The sequence below is a fragment of the Vulpes lagopus genome, chromosome 10 (genome assembly GCF_018345385.1).
Source record: "Vulpes lagopus strain Blue_001 chromosome 10, ASM1834538v1, whole genome shotgun sequence".
NCBI lineage: Eukaryota > Metazoa > Chordata > Mammalia > Carnivora > Canidae > Vulpes > Vulpes lagopus.
The window spans coordinates 88484399-88502893 of NC_054833.1; the positions used below are offsets into that span (position 1 = coordinate 88484399).

Genomic DNA, 18495 nt, shown 5'->3' on the forward strand with positions numbered 1-18495 from the left:
CAAAAGTAGTAAGTCATGGCACCAGGAAAATAAGATACATTCACTACTACTGTGATTCTCCAATGAGAGCTATACCATTAAGAATGTATACATGTGGCTCAAGTTTTATATAATCTGAAGACCATCTATATTAGATTAAAATGGACTAAACACTCTAAACAAAAGGTAAAGCTTGCCAGACTAAATAAAAAGCCAGAAACAACTAAAGATTGGATATTCTTTAAATACAAAGAAAAAGCAAGATTCAAAGTAAGAAGCTAGAAGAAGATGTATCATGTGAATAAGCAGAGAAAGCTAGAGTAGTCCTCTTAATATCAAACAACAAAGAGTTCAAGACAAAGAGAGGGTCACCCCAAAAAGGTAAAAGGGGTAATAGACAGAGAAAGGTAGGGGCAGCCTGAGTGGCTTAGTGGTTTGGCACCTAACTTTGGCCCAGGGCCTGATCCTGGAGACCGGGGATCGAGTCCGATGTTGGGCTCCCTGCATGGAGCCTGCTTCTCCCTCTGCCTGTGTCTCTGCCTCTCTCTCTGTGTCTCTATGAATAAATAAAATCTTAAAAAAAATTTTTTTAAATTAAAAAACAACAACAAAAAAATAGGTCCATGTAATTAAAAAGTTCTATTAGAGAGATGCCTGGGTGGCTTAGCGGTTGAGCGTCTGCCTTTGGCTCAGGGAGTGATCCTGAAATCCCAGGATCAAGTCCCCCATCGGGCTCTCTGCATGGAGTCTGCTTCTCTTCCCTCTTCCCATGTCTCTGCCTCTCTCTATGTGTCTCTCATGAATAAACAAATAAAAAAAATTTTTAAAGTTCTATTAGAGATGGCAGTTTTAAAGATCGAAATATTTATTTAAATGCATCTAAATTTAAAGAGTCCTACTCAGATGTTTAACATTATAATGTGGCTGTATTATATAGTTTCATACACTTTAAATTTCTGTACTGTCCTGACAAACAGGAAATAGACACAGGTATATTCTAAGTTGAGAAATGCCTAACTTTGTTTTGACTCTAAGAAAAAAATAAATGCTTCTCACATGACAATGTATTTATCTTTTAATTTTATTACTTTTTTTTTTAAGATTTTTATTCATTTATCCATGAGAGACACAGAGAGAGAGAAGCAGAGACATAAGCTGAGGGAGAAGCAGGCTCCATGCAGGGAGCCCTACGTGGGACTCAATCTTGGGACTGACTCTGGGGTCACGCCCTGAGCCAAAGGCAAATGCTCAATCACTGAGCCACCCACGTGTCCCGACTTTCTGACTTCCTGAATAACCCCTTTGGTTATTTATTTTTTTTAAAGATTTTATTTATTTATTCATGAGGGGGGGGGGTGCAGAGACACAGGCAGAGAGAGAAGCAGGCTCCATGCAGGGAGCCCGATACAGGACTCAATCCCGGATCCCAGGATCACGCCCTGAACCAAAGGCGGTCATTCAACCGCTGAGCCACCCAGGCATCCCTAAATTTATTACGTAATGCAGCCTGAAACCACCATTACTCCAAGGAAGTTGAAATAAACATTAACTTCTCATAATATTTTCAATTCACCTCACTTTTCATTAAAGGAAGTACCTACAATTAAAACTGAGCCAGTAAAACAATGAAGTAGACTACTGTAACACTCACTAGACCTTTCCATTCATCACAAAATGTACACACAACTCAGTCCTTTCGTGGCTAAATGCACTTAGATTGCATAACCCAAGACATTTGAGCCATCTTGGACATGCCTAGACAGGAAAATTTCAAATGATGGGAAGGCAACAGAAATAAAAACTCATAAAACCAAAAGCCCTCTGGCAATGCTTAAGAAAATTTCAGAAGAACTTGCTACAAAAGACCATGGGCAAAAATAGCCCAAATCATTTCTATATAAAAGTATGTTCTACAGAATCCTTAGAGGGGTTAAAATAAGAAAGAGAACAAATTAGATCAATTCAGTAAAGTGACAAAAATAGACATTTAATTAATATGGCAACATCTTCGTTATTCAAAAATTCAACTGATCAGCATGGACATGAAAGGGGAATTTTTTTCATAAAGTTTTTATGCAAAAAATCCACAGAGAACAAGCTCATATCCAAGTTACTCTGAATAAACATAGACTTTTTAGGGTATTTTGAATTTAGCAACATTCACACCACTCCTAACATTCCCACTGTATACAGATTCACACATCTGCGTCTCTAATTCCTCATCAATAAAATACTCTCACAGGTCCCTTCTAGCTCTATCATGTATACTCAAAATAAAGACTTTATAAAAACAAAAACTCTAAGTATGGAAGAAGTGAGAAAGTAAAAGAAATACATGTATGGGGATATAAAAAAAAATCATTCAGTTCTTTAGCACACGGCCCAATCCCAGCAAGATCTCTCCACCTCTAATGTGTGAGAAGACTACTATCATGTCATGTAATCCTCAAGAAACACAACTAGACCAGGAATACACATCAGCCATATCCACGTGCTTCCCTGAAAGCAAGCTGGAAAGTAGAAGAGTCCCTAAGTTGGGAATCTGGGTTATTTTCTGTCTTCCATTATGAACTTTTTGGATTGCTAGCATTCACAACAATCATGTGGCCTTTTCGAGCCTTAGATTCTTATTTAGAGACTGAATTAGTCTGTGTGGTTACTAATGTGAAGTCATCAAATTTGATGAAGTAATAATGGACTTTTATGCATTTCTGATATACTAATAAAGTTATATATATTTACATAGGATTACTGAGCATGAGGCTGAGCAACTCCTGATGACTAACTAAATGTTATTTAAGCACCCTTTTTGTTTTTCATTTTTCTTGAGAGGTCATTGTAGTTGGAGGAGACTTCACACACAGAGAAGAATTATTTCAAGAGACTTTATAAAAAAAATAAAAATAAAAATAAAAAATAAAAAATAAAAATTAAAAAAAAAGAGACTTTAAAATACATTAATTTTCCTACAGAGCCTTATATGATGTATTCCAATGTAAAAAAAAAAAAGTCCAAAAAAAGTAAACTGGCTTCAGTGATCATATTATTTATAGCAATAGCAATTCGAGTTCTGTTCTTCTGAGCTGTGTGCGTGTGTGTGTGTGTGTGTGTGTGTGTGTGTGTTACAGGATGAGAAAAGATGAGTAAGCCTGCCAGATGTCATACAACCAACTCAGTACAACTCAGTACACATTAGGCTCACTTGTTACATTTTACTCTAGATTTTTTTAGGATTATTATTTTAAAATTCAATTTTGTTATATAATCATGTGAAATATTTATATGACTCCAAAGCCACATCTATAAAAAACAAATTTGTTCCAGGAAGTCTGGCTTCTTCTCTATTCCCTCCACATATTTTCGAATTCAGTCTCAGAAAAGAAGGCAAAAGGTATGGCCTCTAGATTCACATCTTGAGTGTATGACCTTGGCCTGTGACTTACTCACTCCAAACTAATTTCATCACATCTACAATGGTGATAATAATAAAATCTACTTCAGAGGCACGTTGTGAGGATTAAATAAGATCATCTGATAACAGTGGTCAGCTTTGCGGGATCTTGGTGCAGATCAACCACTAGCTTCAGGCTCTCATTTGAGGCTCAACAGAATCCTGGGGTACAGACACAGATAGGAAATGAACCTGGAGGCACCATATCACTGGATCGAGGTCATGGGGCCCATAGCCAAGACCGCAGCCCATCTTTCAATCCCAGCACTACACCACAGTACTCATTAAGATTCCAGGCTCCTTTACATTCCACACTCATCAAATACTCCCTACAGCCAGCACAAGGAAAATGAATTTTGTTCCCACCCAGGGCAACTTCAAAAGACTCACTGTATTCAGCGCATTGAGGGTAGTGTCATCCCGAGATGCTGCAACACAGCCATCTTCTGTGGAACCTCCATCACACATCCCTGCGAATGCTGCCATGCTCCTTGGAGGACAGGAAGGAAAAATATCAGCAAAGAAATTTTAACCCTCAGTTTTCAGAGTACATTTTCAGCCCAAATTCCATTACTACATGTGTGACAAGTTAGAGTGTTCAGTCCTATTTTTGCTTTTGTTTAAAAAAAAAATTTTTTAGGGGAGACTGGGTGGCTTAGCAGGTTAAGCAGCCAACTCTTGGTTTTGGCTCAGGTCACGATCTCAGAGTCGTGAGAATGAACCCAGGTTCCACAGCAAGCATGGAGTCTGCTTGAGAGTCTCTCTCTCTCCCTCTGCCCCTCCCCTAACTCGTGTGCTCACACCCACCCCCTCTCAAATAAATAAAAATTAAAAACAAAATTTTTTTTAGGGGTGCCTAGGTAGCTCAGTCAGTTAAGTGTCTAACTCTTCATTTTAGCTCAGGTCATGATCTCAGGGCCTTGAGAGTTGGACATGGAGCCTGCTTAAAATTCTCTCTCCCTCTGCCCCTCTCTCCAGCACTCACTTGCTCTCTCAAATTAAAAAAAAAAAAAAAAAAAAAAGTTAAGATCCTCTACAGTTCACCCTTCACTCACTCACAAAGGAAAATGTTTCATTTACTCTGGTCCAGCTGTGTTATTTCTTCCCATGCTTTACCAGTACTCAGATTAGTTTTGAGGGCATGAATACGCTAAAACTATTTGCCACAACAGCTGGCTAGAGTACAATCTTTTGAAAGAAAGATCATAATCTTTTCGAAAGAAAAATCTTTTGAAAAAAAATTAAATTATTTGAAACTTTGCTTAATTCTTTTCATGCTATACATCAACTAACCTTAGGTGAGTTAAAAGCGGTAAGGCAGAAGAGAAAAATTCTTAGTGGCCCCATACATACTACACTGAGGCAGCTTCATCTCAGGTATGTGCCTCCACACACAGCACAGCCTACCACAGGATTAAAATCCAGTTACCAGGCCTGCCCTAGTGCACACTGCTGATACTTCAGTTAGTCCCAGAGACCACTGCAGGCTAAGGCAGGCTCTCTGCCCAGACTGTAATATGCAGGGGCAGATTTAAACTTATCTTTTATATTTTAGGCATTTGTAGGCTAGCAAGTCCTCATGTAGTAGGTAAGCCACAAAAACACCAAGGTCAGGCATCAATAAACAGCCTAAAGTAGAGAAATCTGGAGTGCGATTTTAAAATGGGCTAAATGACCCAATTACTCTATCTGTATTTCGAAGTTTTGATAATTTCATGTATGGCTTAAGATGATTCCGTTCTGAAGAGTTCTACAATCTGATGTGGGGCAAGCATTGGAAAAAACAAAGTGACTTTACCATGGTAAACTTTTTCTCTGGCATTAAAAATCAGAGTTCTGATTACAGAGGGGTATAACAAAATGTAAAGTCAGAGAATGTTCAATGTATAAATAAAATTTCAGGGGAAAGGAGAAAGTTTATTGCCTCCTAATCAATTCAGATGGCCTAATTCAGAGGGTAGAATGGGGATAATTCCTATTACCTTGCTGCTCTTAAGTACATAAGGAGGTCACAGTCATTAACTCCAGGCATCCAGACCAGTTCCTCATGTTGGGTCACAGTGTCACCATCTGGAGAAGGGAACGGTTGCAATTCAGGAAGTTTGGCCTGTAAGACAGGAATGAAAAAGTCACAATCAAGGAGCATTTAAAGAGCTGCCTCAACAGGCAGGCCCTGGGAACAGATGCAGTAGTTACTGAGCCTCTTTCTTCAGGCAGTACAGAAATAACAAAAAAAGCGTGAGTCACTGAAACCAGCCTATAGCATGTTTCAGGATCATTTCACCATAGAAGATTTCACAATGGACTGCTTAATCTCTACTTAAGGAGCAGCAAACAGTATCAAAATAAACCAGTGCCAGCATGATCCAAAAAGTGAAACAGAAATGGATGCACGTGAATAAAAGAAATTAGAAAAAAAAAAAACCCAAAACCCCTTAGGACATAACCAAGTGCCTTTATAAGGGAAAATGTACATTTCCAATTTAACAAGTTTACAAAGAGACATATATAAATAATGAAATCTCACCTAAGAGTATCTGCTAAAAAACCAAATGAGCTATCCTATTAAGTTACTCTCAAGAGAGTCAATAACTACAGTATTATCATGGTAAACATAAAAAGAGACACAGAATTGGAGTTAAATTAAAAACACAGTGGAGAGATGCCTGGGTGGCTCAGTCAGTTAAGCATCTGCCTTCAGCTCGGGTCATGATCTCAGGTACTGGGATGGAGCCCCAAATCAGGGTTCCTTGCTCAGTGGGGAGTCTGCTTCTTCCTCTCACCTTCCCCCTGCTTCTACTCTTTGTCAAAGAGATAAATATAATCTTTTAAAAATTATAAAATAAATAAAATCACAGTTGAACTAAATGATGACAGCAATCAGACCAGCAGTGGCTTCAGGAGAAGCGGACTGCTTATAAAGGGACAGGAAGGAGCTTCTGGAGACAAGAGAAATGTCGCACCTTGATATGAACTATTACAGTAGATTCAACAGTCTACATAAGATATGAATAGTTCACTGTACATCAAGTATACCTCAATAAAATTTTTAAAAAAATATTTGAACAACAGTGCTTAACAACCAACAGTCTAAGTCACCTCTGGGTTAGGGCAGAGCAAGAGTCAGCAGGTACTAATGACCAGCACAACCATCAGAGACTTATAAAGTCAACCATCTACAAAATACACATTTCCTATTGTCTCAGATGACAAACACAGACACATCAGTCGAATATTTTAAATTAAGAGCTATAGTTAAAAAGCTCCAATGTCCAGAGAAACCGCAAAAAGATTGAATGAAACAAGGAAGAGGATAAGGCAGCACTATCCAACAGAAATAAAATGAGAGCTACATATTTGATTTTAAACATTCTATTATCCATATGAAACAAAACATTACCTCCTAGTTTGGACTGGCCACATTTCAAGTGCTCACAGCCACCTGTGGCAGAGGCTCCTGTCCTGGGCACACAAATATGAGGTGCTAAGGAGTGAAGAGAACCAGGGTATAATGGAGAGAGGGCTGCCCTGCCCAGGGAAAGCAACCAAGCAGGAATGAGAACCAATACTTGTATATCCCCTGATTTATTTCCAAAGTCCAGAAATTTTGATATTTTATGAGAGCTAGCACTTAAATGTTTAAAACAATTTTGTGGCAAAACGCAACATTAACAGACCATGTGGCTTCAGGGCTACCAGTCTGCCTCACAGGAAGTTTCTGAGACCTCTAAATGTTTATCAAGCATTGACCTTCTCCAAACAAGGACACTCCTCTTTAATTTACTACTGGTTTTTATAACATTTAATTGGGTGCCTCAATGAGTTCTGCTTAAGACATGGAGAGCACACTGGAATAAAATTTAAAACACAACAGATATTCACATCAAAAGGCATTTAAAAAATTTATTTTATTTTTTATTTTTTAAAAAGATCTTATTTATTTATTCATGAGAAACACAGAGAGAGAGAGGCAGAGACACAGGCAGAGGGAGAAGCAGGCTCCATGCAGGGAGCCTTCATGGGACTCAATCCCAGGTCTCCAGGATCACACACCAGGCTGCAGGCAGCACTAAACTGCTGTGCCAACAGGGCTGCCCCAAAAGGCATTTTTTCTTACATCTTTAGCAAGTTCTGCTTCCCCAGCACCAAGTATGGTACCTGGCACAGTAGCTCTCCAATGACACCATTTCCCATCTATCAAAATGATATAAATCCCAAAGTGTGACCATATACAAAGGCTGTGGTATTAGTACTTGCATGAGCTGCTAGCACAAATGCAAAAATAGTACGATCTCTACAGAGGGGCATTTGGTTATGTCCTACCCTTTCCATGTGCACGTGCCCTTTATGGCAGCCTTTCCCTTTCTGGGAATATATTCCAAAGACATGTTGGCAGAAATATAAAAATCTGTATATGCAAGATTCACTGCAGCATTACTTATAATAGCACATGATTGAAAGCAACCTAAATGTCCAACAATAGGAACTGGAAGAATAAACTGTTCCATTCCCGCAATGGAGTTCTGAGAAGTGGCAGAAGGAAACAAGGAGGCACGCTACATAAATGCTATGGGGGGAACGGCAGGATACGTTGCTAAAAGATAAAAGAAAGCTGATAAAAGTGTATATATCATGCTACCACTTATCTAAGAACAGAGGGTTGGGAATAAAAAGAAATAAATCAAAACCTTAAGTTTAAAAAACAAAAACAACAATTATCCATCATTAAGAGAAAAAACATGCGGAGGGAACAGAGGTAGCAGACTTTCTGAGCACCCTTCTTCCTATGTTTGACTTTGGAGCTATGTGACTAACTGAATAATTATATTGGAATCTTTGAAAATGGGATTTGAGACATGGGGAAAACACACAGATATAAAGGAAATAAAGATAGGATTAAACATAAAACCCAGATACAAATTTGAATTGGAATTAGAAGTATTAGAAAGAATCTAAAATATATTTTATCTTCAAAAAAAGGGGGAGGCATATTTCTTGATCTGTTCTCTGAAAAGGCCTAGGAATAGTAACCAACCCAGTAACAATGAACACCCCAGCACCCAGTCAAGAAATGTCACTTCCCAATAAAACAAAAAGGGCTCCTATGAGAAAAGTTTAATTCTAGATCGAGGGCAGGGAATATATAAGATGAGACATTAAAATCATGTGATACCAGTTAAGAGAACCCATCTAAAACCCCTGGGGTCCAACCAGTCAAAAGGGCACAGAAGACAGAAGGAAAGAGGCATCCTACTAGCCCAAGATGGATAATTTAATCATCAGTAAGAATAAGGACAACTGGTTAGCAGATAACAAATAGTTTAAAGTCCACTGGTAACTGTTGGGAGATGTTGGGAAACCAAGCTAGTAATTTTGAAAACTGGTGAACAGAAGGAAGGAATTGGGCATTTATCATCTTGCCTTTCCTATGTGATTCTGGTAACCAAATAGCTGGTGTAAAGGGAAAGCTTCATTTACTCACCTAATAAATGAAGGAATGACAGAATTAGAGTATCACCGTTTTAAAGGGTGGATCCAGTAAGCCATGGCTGTAAATCAGCACTACAAGGACATATATACATACATCCATTTATACAAAGACATATATACACAGCATACCTAGGCCAGGGGCAGAGGACTAACCTAGGAAGATATTAAACTTCTAGATTTAACTACTAATTTTCAAGATACGCCAAGGACCAGGGAACAAGTCTAAAGACAAATAAAGATGCAATCAGCCAAATTCAGACAATGGGACACCTTACTGGACAAAACACTCACCTTCTTCAATACATACACTGAGAGAAGGGGAAAATTAAGAACAATATACAAATGAAGAGAGATTTAAGAGACTTATCAACCAAATGCAATGTATGGCTCTTATTTAGATTCCAATTTGAACTATTAAAAAAAAAAAGAGAGATGTATGGGGAAATCTGGACCGAGGGGGTACTCAAGAAAATGCTAATTTTTATTAGGTGTTACATATTGTGATTTTGTTTTTTGAAAGAGCTCTTATCTTTGGGATATTTACAAGTAAAATGGTAGATTTGTGATTCATTTCAAAATAATGGTTGGAGAGGTGTGAAGGAAAATACAGAAGTTTGACCATACTTGGTATGTGTGAAAGCAGAGTAATACAGATAAGGGGATTTACTTTACTATTTCTTGACTTTTAGATATGTTAATGTTGTACCTAATTTTAAAAAGTTAAAATTTGGGCAGCCTGGGTGGCTCAGTGATTTAGTGCCACCTTCAGCCCAGGGTCTGATCCTGGGATCGAGTCCCAATTTGGCCTCCCTGCATGGAGCCTGCTTCTCCCTCTGCCTGTGTCTCTGCCTCTCTCTCTCTCTCTCTCTGTGTCTCTCATGAATAGATAAAATAAAATCTTAAAAAAAATAGTTAAAATTTTAATAAGGAAAATATTGCCAATGCATTTAAAGTCCTGTTATGTTTAGTGCTCCAAAACATTTCTTTTTTAAAATAAAGCCTAATAAATATATTTAAAACCTGATATAAAATAAGTGAAAGTATACAATAATCTAAGCATAGTAAATCTGTTCCTTTCCAAGATTTTAAGCATCTTTTACCTAAGAACCCCTTTTTTTTATTATGGCAAGGCAAAAAAAAAATGTAAAGTAAAACTTTAGTACTAAGATCTCAACTCAGGATACTAGAGACTCAAAACGGAAGAAAGAAATGGGTGGAAAACTACAGTGCAAGATGGCAGAGCAGTGCCAGGTGAGTACTGGATTCCCTGGTTAAGCTGTAACTCCTAAGCTTGCAGGCACAGAAAATAGTCGGTGGTAGTCAGATCCACCTACCAGGCCACATGAAGGCAAGGGTATACTTGAGCAAGGCAGGCATTAAGAGGAGTGTCCTCTTGCAACTTCTTTTTGCCTGTCTCAGTTATAATCCTAGTTCTGTGATGAAATGTGCCTTCTAGAAAATAGATGCCTCTGATGGTTTCTGTGTTTTGATTTTAATATTCCTTCACTTCTTAATTTCCTTCTCATTACAAAGTTCAAATGGGTTGTTAAAAATATAAATGGCGAACAAGAAATGCTCAAAATCCAGACAGAAAAATGAACAACTAAAGACTACTAAAACTTCTATATCCTTACGGTTGCCTATCTCTCGCATCCGTACTATGTGATGGCCACATAGCTCACTCTCAGCCTCCATTCCAACTGAAATGACAGCCCATGACAATCATGCTAAACTCACTTTTCTTACAGCTTAAAAATGGACAATGATTCAATCTGTGGCAATGAGATACAGGAGAATGCTCCTTGCTCTTAAGGGGAAAAGAAGGGTGATCCTTTCTTCTTCTCAACATCTGCTATATCTCATTCACTGGAAGATCCACTATTATTTTAGTGCATTTAGAAAGGAAAAATGCTGCCAATTAAATTATGCTCACACTCTAGAATGTACAATGAAGTCTGATATCAGAACTAATAAAATGTGAAGGAAAGTAGCACATCTTAGAATCAGTAGAATTCAGCTACTGCCTAAGAAAGAAGGCAGCCCTGGGAGATAGCTGGGCAGCAAGAGAATTATACAGAAGCTGAACACAGCCCTGGCTGGTCCTGTCTGACCAGGATGTGATACTACATGAGACCATCAACAACTATGGGCAGCCAGAGTTTTCTGGTCCTGCCTGTCAAAGTGTCCTGATATATAGATATGGGGGTGGGGGTCGGGGGTGGAACACCAAACAGGACATTAGGGGTCCTAGTAAACTGAATCGAACGAAAGGACACAGGTCATGACATAATAAGCTGCTGTCTGACACAGAGCCAAAGGATCCTGAAGCTCTTCTGAAGTTTTTAAAAAGTTACAATGCAAATATATAGGACCAAACGTACACGAATGAATGAATGAATGAATGTATAAACAAAATGTGGTAGCCTTTAAAAGAAATTAAATTCTGGTATGTGGGGCACCTGGGTGGCTCAGTGGTTGAGTGTCTGCCTTTGGCTTAGGTTGTAATCCCAAAGTCCTGGGATTAAGTCCTACTGCAGGCTCCCCACGGGGAGCCTGCTTCTCCCTCTGCCTATGTCTCTGCCTCTCTCTCTCTGTGTCTCTCATGAATAAATTTTAAAAATCTTTAAAAAAAATTAAATTCTGGTATGTGATACAACATGGCTGCACCCTGAAGGTTCCATGTAAGTAAAACAGGTCAGACAGTAGTACAAATACTGTGCAAATCCACTGATAGGAAAAACCTAGGTGAGTCAGATTCATGGAGACAACGTCTCAGTGGTGGCCACAGGCTTGAGGAGTTAGTGTTTACTGGGGACAGAGCTTCAGTCTGGGAAGGTAAAAAAAGTTCTGGGGGTGGGTGGGGTGATGTTGTGGTTGCACAACAATACAAATGTACTTAGAGCCACTGTACACTTTAAAAATGTTTAGAAAAAAATGTTAGAATGGTAAATTTTACATTATGTGTATCTTACCACAATTTTTAAAAAGTATGCAGTGATCAGGAAAAAAAATGTGCATTCATATTAAATTCCCTAAAGCATAACGATTCTCAGTTGCTGCTCCACAGACTAAAGGGCTAGCAGAATAAGAAATCAAACCCTATTAGAGAAGCGACTAAAATTTGCTTTACCTGATGGCTAGGACCAACACGAATTTCCCCCTGGGTGCTGTTCAGCCTCCTGTCATGAAAAGAGCAGATTAGGTTAGCACCATATAGTTCTGGCATAAACATTCACACATTTTTTTTCAAGGCATATAATTCACTTGAAATAAATGAGGGATAACACAGGAAGAATTTTTCCCACTATTTCTACTGTTGTCCTATACATGTACCCTACTCCAAAACCCCATACACATCTCTAAAATCTCTTTCTTCTAAAATCTCCTGCCTGCAGCTTCCTGTCATGAGTACCCATACCACAGTTCCTTCACACCTCAGAGATATACATTCTTACAGCACAATCCCAGTAGAGGTTTCTTCTTTTCAAAACATTTCATGTGTCTGACTATAAACCTTATTAAAAGATACACAAGAGAACTATAGTTCCTAGTGCACACACACTAGGTCATTCATTGATTCAATAAATATTTATTAAGTACCTACTATACGCTCACAACTGTCCAAGGTGTTGGGGATAAAGCAATCAGAAATACAATGTCCCTGCCTTACCAGAACTTAAATTCTTATCTGGGTATAAAACAAAGAAACAAAAAAACAAAAAACAAACAAAAAAAAAAAACAAACAAAAAATAAATAAATAAAACAAAGAAACAAGTAGTAGGTCAGATATAAAAGTGCCAAAGAATTAAGGAAATGGTGAACAATGAAATATTTTCACGGTTCTTTATACAGGATAGTCAGAAAAGGCCTTTTACGTTTTTTAGGGGGAGGGGGAGGGACAAAGGGAGAAGGAGAAGGATCACAAGCAGAGTCCACACCAAGTTCAGAACCCAATGACGGGCTCCATCTCACGACCCCAAGACCATGACCTGAGCTGAAATCAAGAGTCAGATGCTTAATCGACTGAGTTACCCAGGCATGCCCCAGAAAAGGCCTTCTTAACAAAGCAAAAAAGGCAGAGATGAAAAAGATGTGTGAGAATGAACCCAGGAGGTCTAGGAGGTGGAAGACTTTGTCTCATTTCTATGTCATTCCTACTGTACCTGCAAAGCTTACCCTCTCTTTGCTTCAAATCCTAGCTATCCAGGTTCCTTTTAGAAGCCACTGTATCTGTAAAGCCTTTCCTGATCTCCTTCCCATTTTACCCCACAATTCCCCAAAGTATAGACTGCCTTCCTTTTTCACTCCTTCACAAAACGCTCATTGACAGTCTGTTCTGTCCCAGGTCCTGCACAGGGTACTCATTGGGTATACGCTGATGCATAAAGAAAGTCACTGCCCTGAATGACTTTCCTGGCTCCCAATTACCCTCAGCTCTATTCCCAACCCCCAATTACTCTCAGCTCTGAGTCATGACTAACTGTGGGCGATCTCAGGACACCATTTCCATGCCCAGAGACATGTCTGTGGTGTTGTACAACCACCTTTGCATTTCCAGGAGTGCCAGGGATGAGAGCTGCAGGTGGTGACAGGTGCTGCGGAGCAGAACACAGTAGCAAAGGCCCAAACAGGCTGCACGGTCTTGTGTTTGCCCTCCCACAGAGTTGATAATCCCACCATGATGTGTAAAGTTGTTAAAATTAATTCTGAAAAATGATTATTTCCTTCAGGTCTAATGCTTTCTTCTTTCGACCCAACAATTTCGCTCACAAAGAGTCTTATTTGGGGAAAGTGGGGAGTAGACACAACAAAGGAAGTGAAAAGACTAACAGAAAGTAAGGGTGTGTGGCCCACTTCCTAAGGAGCTTCTATTCCAATGACCCAGGGAGGTAGCATCTATCCCTAAAATACCAGGACAGGTCCAATCACTACACTGGTTAAGCATAAAACATCTCAGGATAAACAGAATACAAAAATGCCGAAGGAAGTGATCAAAGTTAAGCAGACTTCACAGGGAGACAACAGTGCCTGCAGTGGTTAATATTCAAAGAAACCTCTGAAGGGGACCACATCAGCAAGGCAGAACAGAGGTCTTCCCAAGGGGGAATAAAAACCTGCAGAGGCGGGACATGGTGGGAGAAAAGCTTGCATAAATATTGTCTTTAACATACAAGGCACCTTTGTTTCCTCAGTAGGGGAATGGCATGTTGAAAAACAAGCCAGAAGATAGACTGTTCTAGTAGGTTCATGTAGGAATGTCACACTGTTTTAGGAGGTCTGAGAAGAATCAAACAGGCCAGGAGGTGATTTTAATCATGAGTGCTTTAAGACAAGCATGCAGTCAGTGTTACCATTTCTCTTCGAACTCGCCCCTTTCTGTTTCATAAGTAGCTAAGAGCAAAACTAGTTGCCAAAAGCTCTCCCCTATATTTCTAAATACTTTCCAAATGCTCACCTGCCTACAAGCAGGTCTAGCCAAAATGTGTCATCTGAGAGAGTTTTGGCCACAGCCCATCCAGTAACTTGTACCCAGTTCAACTTCCAAGTTCTTCTAGAAGGTCTATGCCAAGGTTCACAAGTGAATGCCTATGAAAGCATTTCCCCCATCACTGCTACACACACACTAAGTCCTTGATAATTCTAGGATAAACATTCCTGGTTTGTTTTTATTTTAATCTTTTCCCTTTTTTATTTCTTCTGTGGCTTATTTTTTGTTTTTTCTTTTAGTACTTTCATAAGCCAATATTATTATATTTAGCTAAAAATGTGCCACAGTAATAAAATAAACACCAAATATCTTATTGGATATGACTATATCCTACAGGTCTGTATAAAAGAGGTAAATAACTAATAATAATTATACAAGTGAGACAAATAAGTGTATTAAGGATCTTAAGGGCCTAAATTGGAAACTGTTTGAGAGAGAATCTCAAACGGGCTCCTTGCTGAACACAGGGCCTGACTCGGCTTAATCCCATGACCCTGAGATCATGACCTGAGTCAAAAATCAAGAGTCGGACACTTAACTGAGTTACCCAGGTGCCCTGCAATATGTTACTTTAGTTAGAATATAGGAAGAAAACCTAGCCTCACAAAGATAATAATAGGGAAAGGGAAGAATATTTTAATAGTCTTTTTGGCAGTTATGAATATTATTTTTGATACTACCCCAAAACTCAACAAAATGATCATTTCTTAAAGGTTTTTACACAATGTGAATCTAAAACCTTATCTATGATCTTTCTGAACTCTTTTACATTAAAAATCTGTTAGTCTTTCTTGGCCTTTCAAAGGGTCCTTCTACCCAGACATGATATTTTTAATGTCATGCATGAATTAGGTGGAAAATATTAGATGACAGGTTTATCCTTCAATAAGTAACAAAGATGGTTAGCATGTGAGTACTTCCTACGGTTCTGGGTGCTCTACAGTCTCATTTCTATGTATGAACTCATTTAATTCATATTTTGATATTAATGAAAACATTATAATGACAGTCACCAAAATATAGATCTTATTCTAATCTTATGTGTAAAACAACACAGTTACTAAAGAGGTTTTTACTTGATGTAAGTGTTGCTTAATTAACATAGTACGTCTGGGCAAAAACAGGACGGCCATCAATTAAGGAAAGAAAATCCAGGCCATCAATGGTGTAAATCTCAGTGAGGTCAGATAAAGGATACTACATACAAAATATGAAACCAAAGATGGAAGTCATGTCCCAGGATAATGCAGGACAAATCTATGTACACCCTTATACTTGCCTCAGGGTTTTCACCCATGTTATCTTAAATTCAGGATATCTGAGTGACATGACAAACACCAGCAAAATAATAATATTAGTTATCACTTATTAAGTGCTTTTTGCTCCAGGTATGCATTATTTCATTGTTCCTGTGACAACCCTATGAAGCAATATCTGCTCTTTATAGATAACAGTGACAGTACTAATTGTAATATTAATGAAGAAATATATATGGTGAACATTTACTATGTACCAGGCATTTTAAGCTAAGCAAATTCTATATATTTTCTTATCTAATCTTAGGATGACCCTATACGGAAGGTGCTACTATTACCTATCCATAGAAGGAAACTGAAGATAAGAAAGAGTTATGAAACTGCCCAAGATTACAAAGCTAACAAGTGGAAAGGGAAAACCAAGATTCAAACTTGTTTAGTTGACTCAGAAGCCAGAGCTCCTACATGGAATAAAGATTAAATTACTGAACCAAAATTACACAATTACAGATAGAACCAGTATAAGAAACAATGTCTTTATCTTCATTTCAAACACCAAAGCAAGACAGAATCATCAGGAAGAGTTTTAGTTTGAAAATCATGTTAAAAGAGAAAACCGATAGGGACGACTGTGTGGCTCAGTCAGTTAAGTGTCCAACTCTTGATTTCATTTGGCTCAGGTCATGATCTCAGGGTTGTGAGATTAAGCCCCAAGTCCGGCTCAGTGCTGAGTGTTGAGCCTGGAGCCTGCTTAAGATTCTCTCTCTACTTCTCCCTCTTCCCCCCCACCCCTTGCACCTCACAAGTGTGTGTTTTCTCTGTCTTAAAAAAAAAAATTAATGAAAAAACCATCAAAGTTAAACCAATTTATATAACATTGTCAAAATAATAAAATTATAGACACAGAGAACAGATTAGTGGTTGCCAGGTGTTAGGAATGGGGGTAAGGTGAGGAGGAGAGGTGAAGTAAGAGGTTTGTATGGTAACAGGACAGACATGACAATGGCAGTGTTACATAAAGCTACACTGACTACAGACACATTTTACTAATTTCATGTCTGGGTTCTGATGTTATGCTAGAGTCATACACAATGGGGGAAGTGAGTGAAGGGTACACAGGAGCAGTCTGCAGTATCTTGCAACTTTCCGTGAATCTAAAAAATTAAAAGTTTTTAAAAAGTCAAAAGAAGTGCTTGGCTGAATTATGTCTTACAGACTGGAGAGAAGCAAGCTAGATGTGAGAAAAGCTTATCAAATGGCCAACAGATTCCCCTAAGATGTACTATAGATAGCTGAAAAGTCACAGAGAAAAGAATGTCACAGTTCAGAAAGGAGATTCAAGGAATTAACTCAAGTCACATAAATTCTTTTTTTCCTTGTGTTTACTAAGTATTCTGGTCTGAGGTCATCCTTTTTGAGACACCCCTATGAATCATATTACAGAAAGAAAAAAGAAAAGAAAGAAAAGAAAAGAAAAATCATCCTCACTAGCAAGGACAAATTTCTCTGTAAGGTTAATGTAAATAATATATGTTTTTCAAAACAGCTGAGGTTCAGTCTCCATTATTCTACAAATCTTTGCTTTGGACTATGAAAATATAGTCCCAGAAGCCAAATTACAAAAATAATGGCAAGTCATCGTGTTTATTCCTTAAGCAGAGAAAGAATGGGAGGGAGGAGGAGGGGGGAGGGAGAGAGAGGGAGAGAGAGGAGGAGGAGGAGGAGGAGGAGGAGAGAGAGAGAGAGAGGGAGAGAGAGAGAGACAGAGAGAGAGAGAAATTCATTGTATATGAAATCCGATACAAAAGAAATCCGTGTAACAAAGCAGTATCCATGGCAACTACAACTTAATATTTCAGTCCTCTTCAGCTGCAGTGGATTAAATAAAATGACAAGATGTTCCCTTTGAAAAGTAACCTGTTACCATGGAAACGTTTTAGTCTAAGAAGTAAACAGGGAATGGACAGAAAGGGCAGGAAGCCTGTAACTGAATATCAAAAAGGGAGAAGCATCCACGCAAAGGAGATGAGATAGCGGCTGGCCAGATGCAGGCTGGGAGAGGCAAGTATCTGTGAAGGAACATACACTCAAGACACTCAAATAGCTCTACAGGAGTGTAGTAATTGCTTATGACAAGGATTTGGGTCTAAAAAGGAACAAGAGCATGGGGTCCAGGGGAGAAGACATGAGCTGTAGAATACAGAGAGCTGGCATGAGTTCCCATTATAAACCCAGACCTGGTCCCAAATATAAGCCCGGAGCATCACAGCATTCCCATTCCCAAAAGGCTGGACTGCAGAACTCTCTAGTTGGACCCCTTCTCTGTGGCTGGTGTCACCCATCAATGAAATCACTATGCAATCTTCCTTTACCCAATCCTTCATATCACAAGGCTCAAAGAAGATATAATTCTTACTTTTTCCACACAGTGTTCAGTTAAGCAGGAAGACTGACATGAAATCAACACAAAGACTCTAGAAATTCTACACTCAGTCAGAAAATGATCACAGAAATGGACTGTAGGTCCAGAACAAATATAGCAAATTTTAGGAAAATTGAAAGGCAATTTATCAGAATCACTTTCTTAAGAATGGTTGTGGGCAGGAGTGAAAACAAGGATGATAGTAAGGAAATCTAGAATAGCATGCTGGGTTTCTCAAATCTCTCCAGCATAAACACATTATTTCCAAAAGAGTCTTGATTTTTTTTTTCGAGATTTACTTATTTTAGGGACAGAGAGAGAATCCCAAGCAGACTGACGTGAGGCTTGATGTCACAATCCCAAGGCTCATGACCTGGCTGAAATCAAGAGTCGGACACTCAACTAATT

The 18495-nt window shown here is 38.7% G+C and overlaps 1 protein-coding gene across 6 annotated transcripts in view; it reads right to left on the reverse strand.

The window, feature by feature from the left end:
* The window catches only part of RERE (arginine-glutamic acid dipeptide repeats), a 401403-nt gene that overhangs the window by 107224 nt on the left and 275684 nt on the right, over nucleotides 1-18495 (reverse strand). For all 6 annotated transcript variants that reach the window (XM_041770332.1, XM_041770330.1, XM_041770328.1 and 3 more), the window contains 3 exons: nucleotides 12051-12099; nucleotides 5413-5537; nucleotides 3821-3920 (listed from right to left, as the gene is read on the reverse strand). In XM_041770332.1, coding sequence (XP_041626266.1) covers nucleotides 3821-3920; nucleotides 5413-5537; nucleotides 12051-12099 — 274 coding nt within the window. The remainder of the gene's footprint in view (nucleotides 1-3820; nucleotides 3921-5412; nucleotides 5538-12050; nucleotides 12100-18495) is intronic.